Raw genomic sequence first — 14,000 nt, 5'->3', positions numbered from 1 at the left:
ATCATTCCCTTAACTTTTTTGTGTATGTATTTCAGGGGGCACATAGATAAGTAAATCATAGGTACTTCGATTGTGATTGCTTTGTTTCTGTGTCTGCTGATTTTGAATTTGTGTAGTTGCTATCAATAGCTGTACCAATCGATATATACGGCTTCTGACAGAGCCCCTTATACCTGTCAACATATTTGAGAGCGAAAGTGCTTATCTGTGCCAAATAACACATTTAAATGCCAGAGTATTTACATTTTAATAAGCTTTTTCATGTTTGTCATTACATTGCAATTCAGTTGTTTTTCGACTATACGCCACCAGAAGATTGAGATAGTATTTTATGAAAAAAATGAAAAACATGAAAGTTTGTGTTTCTTTTGCGTCTGGTAGACTCTATACATGTTCACTGATGGCATGAATTGGGTATGCACTGCAAGTCAATTATTAAACAGGTGCATGAGTAGGCATGTAGTATTTATGAGTAGGTCAGAAGTGACCCGAGGGATCAGAAGACATATGATTGAGGTGAAGTTCAGAAAAGTAGCTTTGTTAGTACCATGTTTAGACAGAGTAAGGTGCTACAATGAACTAGGGATATTTTAGGAATGCTTAATGAGTGAGGGGCTGTTTGTCCTCCCAGTAAGTGTGAGGTAGAATGTCCAAGTATTACAGTATTAATCGGAGAAGACTGAGAAGGCCAGAGTGGGATGTTTGTCAGTCAGAGGGACATTGAGAAGATCCACCTTATCCTGGGCCATATTTGGAGATCCTCCTAAGTTTACCGAGAGAATTTCTAGTATAATCTGTAAGATTTTAGAGTTGCAGTACTTATCTTGGGATTCAGATCTGGCTTGAGATTCATAGCCATCCACGTTGAAAAATTGGCCCTGTGTTCCTAACACTTTATACTGATACTTTAGAAATATCAGAGTGTTTAAAAAAGGTGAGTTCGTGTCGTTTGTAGGGACATAGATGAGGCTGGAAACCATTGTTCTGAGCAAACTACTGCAAGGACAGAAAACCAAACACCACATGTTCTCACTCATAGGTGGAAATTAACAATGAGATCACTTGGACACAGGGAGGGGAACGTCACACACCGGGGCCTGTCGTGGGGTGGGGGGCAGGGGGAGGGATAGCATTAGGAGATATACCTAATGTAAATGACGAGTTAATGGGTGCAGCAAACCAACATAGCACATATATACCTATGTAACAAACCTGCGTGTTATGCACATGTACCCTAGAACTTAAAGTATAATAATAATAAAAAAAGAAATATCAAAGTATTAGTCAACCACTAGTACTTAATAATTTATAGTAAGTAGATAGCTCATCCTCATTTCATTTATTTATCATCATATTCTACTTGGTTGATGGAAGCCAGTGAAGACTAAAGGTTAATAATAATGCTAATATTATTAACAATTAATTAAACAGATGTTTAATCTGTGCCTGATTTCCACGTGGAACTGTGTTAGGCAATGTGGGAATTTCATAAAAGCAAAGGGAGCCCACTAGCTGGACACTTTTCATCTCTTTGGGGGTCAGGGGAAGGGGTGGTATTTGCAAGGACAGTTTCCTTAGGTAGTGTTTCTTAGTTACATAAAACTTTTCAACTATTATCCCATTATGTTTTTGTCAAAAATAATAAGTACATGTTTTATGACTTTTTGTCAATTTTGCATTATATCCTTATTTTCCACATAAAAAGTGAAATTGACTTTATTTTTAAATTTGTAGTTTCATTTGGGTTCATTTAACTGAGGAGGGCATTTGCTAAGGCTTCCATTAAAGTTGCATTCTTTTTTATAGTAGCATCTCAGTTAGGTGACATGAAAATAAACAATTCACAACCCTGACTGGAAACCTTTAAAAATGCAGTGTCTAGACTCAACCCACAGATTCTGATTTGGTAATTTGGGGTGATGTCCAGGCAACTCTTGGTTTTTAAAAAGCTGCTCACAGGATTCTGATTCACAGCTAGGATCAAGGACTGGCTAGGAAAACTGCACAAATCCCTCGGAATCTGGAAGTCCAGACTGGAATCCAGGAAACTGGTGTGCTCAAAATTCCTGAAGATTTGTTTTAAATGTCTGTCAGAAATTTCCAAAATAAAAATAAGAAAAAAGAAAATGTTTCAGAAATCCCTTGGAAAAGTTGTCTTCATTTAATCAAGGGTAATGAAGCAGGTGGGAAAGGTTTCTGGCTGAAGCCCAGTAGGGTTCACAAAAGGTACATTGAAAAGTTTTGTTATCAAGACTCTAGACTTGGCTAATTATGGAAATGTTTCTGTTTCCTAACTCTGGGAGTTTGCTCTGAGGAGAAAATACATTTGGTATTTAAATTGAGTTAATTTTATTAGAAATGAGTTGCAATGTGAAAACTAATTTTTCCCTTATATTACTTATTGCTACTGTCACATTTTATTTAAGACTGCTGTTAGCTTTTAAAAATTATTTTTATGGGCCAGGCGTGGTGGCTCATGCCTGTAATCCCAGCACTTGGAGTCTGACGCGGGTGGATCACCCAAGGCCAGGAGTTCGAGACCAGCCTGGCCAACATGGTGAAACGCTGTCTCTACTAAAAATACAAAAAATTATCTGGGCGCGGTGGCATGTACCTGTAATCCTAGCTACTCAGCAGGCTGAGGCAGGGGAATCCCTTGAACCCAGGAGGCGGAAGTTGCAGTGAGCTGATACACGCCACTGCATTCCAGCCTAGGCGACTGAATGAAACTCTGTCTCAGGAAAAAAAAAAAAAAAAAAAAATATATATATATATATATATATGTGTGTGTGTGTGTGTGTGTGTGTGTATTATTTCTATGAAAACATGTTTTCCAAATGCCCGTATGCTGTCAAACATGTTTGTTCTATACCCATATGGAGATGGACAGAGAGATTTGATTTCTCCCTCCACTTTTATTATGGTTATCCTTAGTCATCACAGACTGCTTTAACCTGATATTTTCATGATACCACTTTCTAAAAGATGTGGTTATTGCAGGTGACTGCCCTTCTGAGTAGTTGTGAGGAAAGGTAGATATGTTACCAGAAATCCAGAAATCTGCAGTATATCTGAAAGTGAACTTCCGATTTTGGAATAATTTTCGTGTGAAACGTTGCCGAGACAATGCAGAGTTCCCATATACTCTTAATACAGTCTCCCCCACTGTTGATTTCTTATGTAATCCTGACAAATTTGTTACAACTCAGAAACCAGCACTGCTGTGTGACTGTTAACTAAGCCCCAGAATTTATTCCAATGTCACTAGTTTGCCTACTAATGCCCCTCGTTTTTGCCAGGATCCTATCCAGGATAGCACATTGCATTTAGCTATAATATTTGCAAAAGCAGAAAAGGAGTTCGTTAGGCAGAGCTCTATGAAAAATTGGAAAGCAGATGTTGTCTCTTTCTTGTTTCCATCGTGAGATCTTTTCCTCTCTTATCCTGTTCTAAATCCCCATCAAAGTCTATTGCCATGGTGATGTTCAACATTAATTCATTGTTTTTGCCTCCTCCTCTGATATGGTTTGACTGTGTCCCCACCCAAATCTCATCTTGAATTGTAACTTTCATAATCCCTACATGTCATGGGAGGGACCCGGTGAGAGGTAATTGAATCATGGCGGCAGGTTTTCCCATGCTGTTCTCATGATGGTGTATAAGTCTCATGAGATCTGAGGGTTTTATAAAGGGTAGTTCTACTGCACACACTCTCTTGCCTACTACCATGTAAGATGTGCCTTTGCTCCTCCTGCACATTCTGCCGTGATTGTGAGGCCTTCCCAGCCATGTGGACCTGCGAGTCCATTAACCCCCTTTTTCTTTATAAATTATCCAGTCTCGGGTATTTATTCATAGCAATATGAAAGCGGACTAATACACCTTCCCATCAAAACACTCATTCTCTCAAATGTCCATCCTATAGCAAATTGTTTAAAAGGAAAAGAAAAACCCTGATAAATTGACAGCTGCATAATGTGTTAGCTTTCTTACAAGTTTTTACACTTAGAAGAGTATACCCAAAAGACCGTGCCCTAATCCCATAGAATGGATCTGTAGTAGTGACATCTGGAGGAATACAGTTTGTTGTCAAGGAAGATGTTTTGTACAGAGGCTTCCTGTATTAGGCCATCCTTGCATTGCTACCTGAGAGTGTATTATTTAGAAAGAAAAGATTTAATTGACTCACGGTTCTGCAGGCTGTATAAGCATTGATGCTGGCATCTGCTCAGCTTCTGGGAAAGCCTCAGGGAGCTTTTGCTCATGGCGGAAGGCGAAGTGAGAACAGGCACATAATTTGGTGAAAGCAGGAGCAACATAGAGAGTGGGGAGGAGGTGCCATACACTTTTAAATGACCAAATCTCGTGTGAACTCAGAGTGAGAACTCACTTATCACCAAGGGAATGGCCCAAGCTATTCATGAGGGGTCCACTCCCATGATCCAAACACCTGCCATCAGGCCCCACCTCCAACATTGGAGATGACATTTTTTTTTCTTTGTTTTTGAGACAGAGTCTCACTTTGTCACTCAGGCTAGAGTGCAGTGGCACGATCACAGCTCACTGCAATCTCCGCCTCCTGGGTTCCAGTGATTCTCGTGCCTCAGCCTCTCAAGTAGCTGGGACTACAGGCGCAAAGCACCACACCTGGCTAATTTTTGTATATTTAGTAGAGAAGGGGTTTCGCCATGTTGCCCAGGCTAGCCTCGAACTCATGGCCTCAAGTGATCCACCCATCTCATCCTCTCAAAGTGCTGAGATTAGAAGCATGAGCCACCACGAACATGAGATTTGGGTGGGAACAAATACCCAAACTATATTACCTCCCTGTCCAGCTCTCCTGTGCATCTCTGCACATTTTCTGAGGAATTACCATATTGCTTGTACATCAGAGTGGAGGCTGGTCCCCTCATTGTATTCAGGGTTACACCTACACAGTGAGGTTGCAGGGTGTGTGTGGGGTTCCAGCCCCCCACTTAGTTGATTAGCCCTCCATCCTGATGATTGTGCAGGGCAGAAGATGGGTCTCCCCAGGGGAAGGAGAAGTTTTTACCTCTTAGTAAATGCCACTAAGGTTTTTCAGGTTACAGTAGTTCTTTGACTAAAGGAAGTCACAGTGCTGTTTATAAGTACTGATGTGGCCTTTGGTTGTACCACAAATTTAAGTTAAGATTGTGGAATCACCCTGAAAGGTTCTTTACAAGAAACCATTTGAAGTAGGCCCAGATCCTCTGGCTGGTTAATGAATACAGGTAGTTTGTTCTTCTAACATAGTCATTTTCCCCTAACATCTTATTGTAAAAATAAATATAGCAACATTAAAACATTGTATAGTGAACCCCATATACCTATAATCTAGGTATCATCATTACTGTATTTGCTCTGTCACATATATATCCATCTATTCATCCTTCAGTCCATCTTAACTTTTTGATGCGTTTCAAAGTAAATTGCAGACATCAATATACTTCTCCTTATTACTTCACTACCACCATAGTTATTTTGGAAGAAGCATGGAGAGTAAGAATTTTATGCTTTTAAACTTTAGAAGGCTCTTCCCACAAATAATTTTTGATGATTTCTGATTTAGAATTGATAGTAAAGTTAGAAATAGGAGATCCTTTTTGTTCATTTTCATTGCTGTTTCTCTTTGAGTTTTTTCTTTTTCTTTTTCTTTTTTGTCTTTCAAGTTTTGCTCTAGGGCAGAGTTCACAAAAGTAGAGCTCCAGGCAAAAATAATTTGGGTGTAACCTTAGAGTTGGGTTTCTAACTTTGAGAGAAGAGTATAACCTGTCAATCACTTTAGCATTTCTCTTGGGTAAATGTCTTTTAAAAATGCAACTATCCTTATATATTTTTGAAATACAGTGAATAATTGCTCCTAGTTACAATTAAAGGGGTAGGTTTTATTAACCCTAACATTCTTTCATTGAGAGTCTGTTAAGCTTAGATGAAATTGTCCAATGAGAAAAAATTATCCTACGACATCTTTTGGTTATCAAGTTTAAAATATCAAATAATTGATGCCTTTTCACTTTAGCTTAGTGGTTCTTTAACAGTATAATGAGGGTTGTTTGGGGAACTTGGTAAAGACACAGTTTCTCTTCCATCTCTGTGGAATTCTGAGTCATAGGCCGGGAGCGTCCTAGGGGTCTTTAACACTTGTCCTAGGTGATTCCAACACAGGTAGTCAAAGAGCCATAGTTTGGTAAACATTGCTTTATGATCGTTTGGAAATTATTGGGTGTGATAATTGGGACTTAACGTAACCACGCTCACTGTGTCTCCTTTTGGCTTTCTTGAATGCTGTAACGATGGCTCTCATAACAGATTGCAGTGAACGCCAGCACCATCTCTGAACAAATACAGTCCCTGTCTGTGCACGACTCTCAGGTATGTTTCTCTGCCAGTCATTCCGTTTGAGATGCTTTGTAGACAGATCTTTTAAAAAACCAGCGTTTTAGAAAGATGGACAATTTCAAGGTAGTGCCTCCAAATTAAGGGCTTATAAGCTCTCTTTTTAAATAGGTTGCTATTGACTGTGCTTTGTGGGACCTCCAACCTTTAAATGATAGGCTCAGGAGTGAGAATTGATTACCAGACTGCTCCTCAAATTGCTGGTACTGTGGAAAAGAAGAAAAGGAAAGAAAATGACACCATTCTGTTATATTCCAGCCACAGAACATTGTGGTTAATTGATACTTTTATTTTTTGCTCCTGGTTGGATTTCTGTAACCTGTTTTCATAATTCTGTTATCATTGAATTTTATGGGCCAATTCATCTCTACAACTTGCCTTGTAAAAATAATAGTCCAGTAACTGTGACATACATTTATAATGCATATTTATTAAAATTATGGGACAGAAGATGTGTGCTGTGAGTCATGGTGGGAGATGATGAGGGATGCTGAGCAATCCAGGGAAAGACCTAGGGGCATAGAACCAGAGCCCAGGCCTGCATTCTGGTTCTACTGTATAATTAACAGGCAAGCCCTTTTGTTCTCATAGTGGTTGTACTATAAAGCATTACCACTGTCAGGATCATAATTTTCTTTCTTTCAAACTCTGCGTATTCAATTTAAATTCATTTCTGTTTTACTTGGTCTGTGTTTTATAAAATTAACCATATGTTGGGGGGATAATTAGAGTGATTTTGTTGGCTTCAGGAAGCCTGTTTGAGGTCAGATAGCTAATGCTGGGCCCTTATTTTATAGCTGAGGGAGTGAAGACTTACAGAGGTGAAGTGGCTCCCCCACAGTCACACCACTGGTTAGAGGCCAAGTCAGGATTTGGTTTAGGTCTTTGCACTGTATCAGGCAACTCAGTAAGAGACTTTGAGATAAACTGTAGGGATTGGTTGAATGATAAAAGGCAAGTTAAGAATAATAATGGATCAGAGGGCAAAGAGAGTAAAGGAAACAGGAACAGAGATTAGGATAACTAGTACTGTAGAGCATTTTATGACTCACTTTCATATATATCATTTTATTCTCCCTGCAGCCTTTTACGGTGGGCAGTATTCAGAGAATGGCTTGCTCATGGTTGCATTTCAGGTCAGTGGCAGAGCCAAGTCTTGACCTGAAATGCCTTATTTTTTCTACTCCAACAGTAAGGTCTACTCATGTCCCAGGATTCCCTGAGAACAGGGAGAGGCTGTGTGTTGGAGACATTCGTGGTTAATAATCAGTATTCAGGAAAATGGGCTCTAGGTGAGAAAGGCAGGAAAGATAAACAGTGGCTGAATCTTCTGGGCCCCTCCTTCCTCTGCATTGCAGGGTTTAAGGTGCCCAGCCTTCGTGGTCCCCAAGTTTCAATGGTAACCGTCCATGGCGTGGCTTGTGAGGTGCCATTTTAGGTAGCTGGACTTACCACAGCTTATACAAGTTGTTCATGATGCCATTCCTATGACTGAGGCTTTCCATAGGAAACATTCATATCCACATTTGTGATGGGAATTAGGCACCATGACAACCTTTACATGGAGGTGTTACAATGTCAAACAAGGCCTGCGTGTGTAAAGATCTAGTTTTGAAATTTCCAGAAAGAAGTGGCTCTATGAATCGAGCGATATTGTGATTTTATTCATTCCTTTCCTGATGCAGTTTATAACGCTGTTGGCTGTTTTCCTTTTAAAGAGTCCACCCAATGCTAATGAAGACTACAGAGAAGCTGCTTCTTGCGCTGTGAACCTCGTTTTGAGATTAAGGTAAATAATGCTGTTGTTTATTCTGCATTGTTTTTCGCATAGTACAATTTTTTAAATCTCCTTCGTTAACTTTTCATAATATTAGCATAAAATAAAATCGTTAGCTTATTTGATTTCCCCGAACCACGCGTGTATGCTGTATTCCCAGGGCTAATTGTGCTCTTCTAATTGCTTGCTAAAGAAGAGTAAGAAAGAAAAGCACCGTATGAGTGTGTCTGCAGGCTCAGTGTACCTTTCATTATGTTTTTTTTCCTTGCCTTTTCTTTCTTAGGTTTTTTTTTTTTTCTTTTTCTTTTTTTTTTTTACAATGTAAGATCACAGTAAGAGATTTTTAATGAGTTTCTTTCACACTTCAGCAGTCGGTCTCTGACAGAAATAAACCATGCTTGTACTACAGGTTGCCTGTTCAGAACATTTTTCAGTGGCAAGTTTGATCAGCCACTGTGGAAAAATGACAGATATATTTTGAAAGAAATCTCAGTCTTCTAGGAAATGAATACAAATATGGTGCCTGACAGTACGGTCTTTGTCTGCAGTCGAGTGAATGAAAGCGTTTTCCGTTTTAAGGATTTTATTTTTTATTTTTTTATTTTTTAAAGGTTCTTCCTTGTGATATTCGTTGCTAAGAATTTAATATCTCAAGACAGAACAGTTTAAACTGAATTATAAACAGCTTAGTTTACCAGTTCCATCAGAATAGTGTCACATCTTTGAAGATGTTTTAAAAGAAGTTATACGTATGTTCTTCTGACCATTAAACAAATAAAGCACGTGCATATACTAGGCATTTTCAGAGTTGTAGCTACAAAAAGCGGGTTCATCATCAAGTTTCATTTCTGGCCACTAGGGATTTTCAGAGTTGTAGCTACAAAAAGTGGGTTCATCCTCAAGGTTAGTTTCCACCCCTCTGAGTTATCATAGTCCATCTAAGTAGACCGTTGGCACCATAATCACCCCCACTTCTGATGGTCATTTATAGTCTGCATTTTCACATATTTATCAAGGGAACCTGACAGTAACCCTTGGTGTGATTCAATTCAGAGTTAATTTCCCAGTCAAGAAGTGAAATTATTACAAGGCTGTTGTCCTTATATTTGACAGTAGCGTTGATTATTATTCACAGTTCATGAATTTAGCAGTCACTAAAGAATGAGATAGTCCATTTCCTTTTTGTCTGACTTTCGAACGAGGTACTTCTTTCATTTATATTTTACTTGTTCAGTTATTCATTAATTCAGCCCATATTTACGAGGAGCCCACTGCACCAGGAGCTCTGTGCCAGGCTCATGTTTGTCATTGAGGTGCAATGGTGAGCAAGACTACCAAGGTTTTAGTCTAGCACACTGCAGTGTTGGAAGTGACCTTTAGAATCCAACAGTCCAGTTGCCCACTTTATATATGCGGGAATCTTTTTTTGAGTGTCCCTGCTGGATGTTTACCTAGCTTCTGTGCATACTAAAACTCACATTTTCTTCATGATGGCCCCTTTAATACTAACAAAAACCTTAATTGTTGGATGGTTCTTCCTCCTTCTGAAGATTAAACTGACTTTTCTTTTCTGGGCTCCTGTGGGCTGTAATCCCCGTTAGTGCAAATATCAGACTGTCTGGATAAAAGTCTCCTGGAAAATGTGTTAAAACACGTACCGCTGAGCCTTAACTTTAGATATTATTTCGTCCTGGGTACTAGAGCAATATAAGACAAATGTATTCCCTTATTTTTCTGAGAGCCATTTGTAAATTTGCAAGGAATGTTCTTCTCTTTTCTTAGACAAAATACTGTAGGAATCTTTAGCCTTTTTCTCATGATACAGTTTGTATATTGCTCTTGCAATCCTAGTTGCTCACCTTTATTAATATTTAGTCTACATCTGCCTTTCTTATATTTTCTCATGTGGGTGTAGGTTGTTTTCATAAGTTTGTAGCTTAGATCACTAGTCCTACATGATGCTCCAGCAAGAAAGGGTTCTATGTTCAAATAAGTTAAAAAACAACGTACACTATTCATCAGTCTGTGCACATGCACATACACTTTTTTTTTTTTTTTGGAAATCACAACGAATATTAACATATTAAATATTTTAAGAAGTTCTATAAGAAGGGAATTTGTTGAACTTTCTTTAATCTAAAACCTGTTTGACCTTATAACTCTTTTTATGTGGCTATTTTGTGTTCCTCTTGTATGTAGTGCCCATATTTAAATACAGGATTCCAGGTGTGGTCTGAGCAGGCTGGAATACAGTATTAAGAACATGTGTTTTTTTTTTTTTATCCACACTTTATATTTCTCAGCCCGGGTTTTCATTGCCTTTTGAAATGTCCATGCACATTGGTGACATGTTCAGCATGACTCAGCAGCCAAGCAAAACAGCTGATTTTTTTTTTAAAGGGCTACAAGCCTAATTCTGAACTGCAACTCTAGATACAACTTATCATTTATCACTAATAATCAACCTGATAGTTTTGATTTGTTTCTTGTCCACTGTATACTTCAGTCATGATCATCAGTGTGTCATATTCCAGTGTTTAGATGTATGTCCATTGCCAATCTGATTAACCTGCATTTTAATCTTTATCTGAAACATTGATTAAGGTGTTTAGAAGTTTGAGGGAGAAGAGTCTCCTGACATCTGTTAGAAACCATTCACTGTTGGAGTGACTTTCAATAATGGACTAGTGTTCTTTGGTACAGTTGTTCAACCAGTAACAAATGCAGTGCCTTTTAGTGGACATCTAACCCAATTATTCAGACGGATATCATAAAGGGATCTATTATATATGTTGCTGAAGTTAACACGTACCACATTAATGACATTTTCCTGAATCTAATGACATAGAAACACTTTCTAATAATAGAAATGTATTTTAGTATGACTTATTTTCAGTGAACACTTGTTGATACCTAATTGTTGGTACATTTGTCTACTTAGGTTGCCATAAAAAAAAAATACCATAGACTAGGTGGCTGAAACAACAGAAATGTATTTTCTCATAGTTGTGGAGATCAGGATGTCAGCGTGGCTAGTTTCTGGTGAGGGCTGTCTTCTTGGCTTGCAGCTATCTATCTGCTTACTGAGTCCCCACGTGGTGGAGAGGGAGTGAGGGCAAGCTCTCTGGTGTCTCTTGGGTTCCACTCTCATGAGCTCACCTAAACATAATTACCTCCCAAAGGCTCCATCTCTAAATACCATCACATGGAGGGTTAGGACTTCAGCATATGAATTTTTTTTCAGGGTGGGCCACGATTCAGTACATAGCAGTTGGTATACGTTTGTTTTCACTAAATATTTACAAGCTAGTTATGTAGACTATTACTTTTCATATTTGTGAACTCATGAATCTCTCAGAAATTGTTGGAGTGGGGTGGAAAGCGGGGGGATGTCCTTGTACTTCAGTTTGAGAAATAGCCTTTGGAAGTTGTAAGTTAAACAGTATTAAACTTTTTTGAGATCTCTGTGTTCTAAAGTAAATGAAAACGGTAAATACATTCATTCATTCTATAAATATTTATTGAGCACTTACTATGTGCATGGCATTGTTCCAGGTGCTGTAATGTATCAGTAGAAAAAAGAAAAGGCATACTTCTTGCCCTAAAGGAGCTTACTTCCTAGAGCCGGGGAGAGGAAAAATTCAAATATTCAAATTGCAAGTATGATATACCAAGTTGTCTGAAGGAAAATGTATGTCAGGAGGATAGAAAGTAAGGGGGATGGTATTCTATATTATAGAAGGTATATTAGATTTCTGTTGCTGTGTGAAAAGCTACCACAAACTTAGCAACTTAGAACAGCACCCATTAATTATCTCAGTTTCTGTAGGTTGGAAGTCCGGGTACAGTTGAGCGGGGTAGTTTGCTCAGTGTCTCTCTGGCTGAAATTAAGGCATGCACTTCGGAGCTCATGGTCCTCTCCCAAGCCTTTCTGGGCTGCTGGCAGAATTTAGCTCCTTGCAGTTGTGGATTGAGACCCTGAGCTCCTATAGGCCACGAACAGTTTACAACATGACTGTTGCCCTTTCAGGAGCAGCTGTGGACCATCTCCCCTACTCCACCCTCACCCCCGAGGCCTCAGTCTTTCTGTTCAAGGTTTTTTACCTGATTAAGCAGGCCTCACTTAGGATAATCTCTCTTTTGATGAACTCAGAATCAACTGATCTGGAACTTTAATTACATCTTCACCTTTGCCATGCGACGTAACTTAATCGCAGGAGTGACGTCCCATCGTAGTTACAGGTCCTGTTCATACTCAAAGGGAGAGGATGATGCAGCGCAGGTTCACTAGGGAATGGGTTTATTGGGGTCATCTTAGAATTCTGTCTACCACAGAAGGCTCTCCAAATTAAGTAATATTTGAACAGACCAAAGCAAACAGCACTTGCAAATGTTTGAAGCAGGAAGCGTGTTATAAGCAATTGGAAAAACAGCCAGGAAACCAGTGCAGGCAGAGCCAAGGTCATGGGCACAGAGAGTTAGCAGGGGCCAAATCACATAGGGCTGCGTAGCCTGTGGTGAAGACTTTGGGTTTTACTGTTAGAGGGCAGAAAACCAGGAGGCCTGTGAGCAGAAGAGTGATATGATCTGAATAAAATTTTAAACAGAGAACTGCAATTGATCTGTAGAGAACAGACCATATAGAGAGCTTATAAGATGGCTGTGAGAGTCCCTTGGCAGGCTACTGCCATGACATAGTGAAGGTGATGTGACTTGGACCAGAGTGAGGACTAGTGGAAGTGGTAAGCGGTTATTGAATTCCGGGTTTGGGAGAAAGAACTTGATTACTCAAGGTTTTGGCCTGAAAGTATGGAGGAATGGAGTTACTATTTTCTGAGGTGGAAAAGAGAGTTTGAGTTGCAGGTTGGGATGGAATAAAGAACTCAGTTTTGTACATGTTAAGCTTGTGTTGTCTGTGAGGACGTATCAGGTAGGGATTTGGATACAAGATTTCAAAGATGTCTGAGCTAGAGATGTAAATTTGGGAACAGTTGGTGCCCATGGCATTTAAAGTTATGAAATGAGTGGAATCATCTAGGGAGTAAGTGAAGGTAGAGAAGAGAAGGGCTGGTACTGTCACAGGTGTTGTATAGATAAGCATCCACTGATTGAGAAGAAGAGGCTGATGAGGTAGAAGAGAGAAGTTCCTAAAAAACAAATAGAGGAAGTGTTTGAAGAAAGGAGGAGTGAAAAGCTGCATCAAATGCTATCAATAGATCAAGCATATTTGCAAAATGAAGCACATGCTTGACCTTGGCAAGAATGTTTTCAGTGGAGTGATGGAGACAAAAGCCTGGTCCAACTGGGTTCAAGAGATTGGCAGGAGAGAACAGGAGATAACAAGGATATATAACTTGTTAGTAAAGATAACTCTTGAGAGAAATTCCCAACACAAGGGATCAAAACTGTGGAGTGATAGCTCAATGAGAATGTTGGGTAAAGGATTTTTTTAAAAAAGCATGTTTACAGGTGAATGGGAAAGATTCAATAGAGAAGGGAAAAGTGAATGAGGGAGGGGACAGTGCCAGACTGATGTCCTCAAATGGGTTAACAGGGATGATCCCCAGACATCTGTTAGATAGGAGAAAGGAGAGGTCACCTCATGGATGGTGCTGCTACCATCAGGGGAAGGCAGACAGCAGAGGCAGGTAGAGGTGCAAGGACACTGTACCTTGCGTGGAAGTCTTCTGTTTCTATTTTCTCAGTAAAACAGGAAATGTCATTAGTTGAGAGTGAGGAAGGAAAAGAAGGTGATGGAGGTTTTAGAAGAGAGGCGAATAATTGTGTAGGAGAGCAGGAGAGTCCA

General features: G+C 39.4%; 1 protein-coding gene across 1 annotated transcript in view; it reads left to right on the top strand.

Annotated features, from left to right (window-relative positions):
* STK39 (serine/threonine kinase 39) overlaps window positions 1-14,000 on the top strand; it is a 294,181-nt gene that overhangs the window by 177,018 nt on the left and 103,163 nt on the right. Inside the window, exons 13-14 of the mRNA XM_007965255.3 lie at window positions 6,331-6,393; window positions 8,136-8,206. Coding sequence (XP_007963446.2) covers window positions 6,331-6,393; window positions 8,136-8,206 — 134 coding nt within the window. The remainder of the gene's footprint in view (window positions 1-6,330; window positions 6,394-8,135; window positions 8,207-14,000) is intronic.

Source organism: Chlorocebus sabaeus, chromosome 10, assembly GCF_047675955.1.
Source record: "Chlorocebus sabaeus isolate Y175 chromosome 10, mChlSab1.0.hap1, whole genome shotgun sequence".
NCBI lineage: Eukaryota > Metazoa > Chordata > Mammalia > Primates > Cercopithecidae > Chlorocebus > Chlorocebus sabaeus.
Note: the sequence above shows the minus strand (reverse complement) of the source record. Positions and strands in the feature narration are given on the sequence as shown.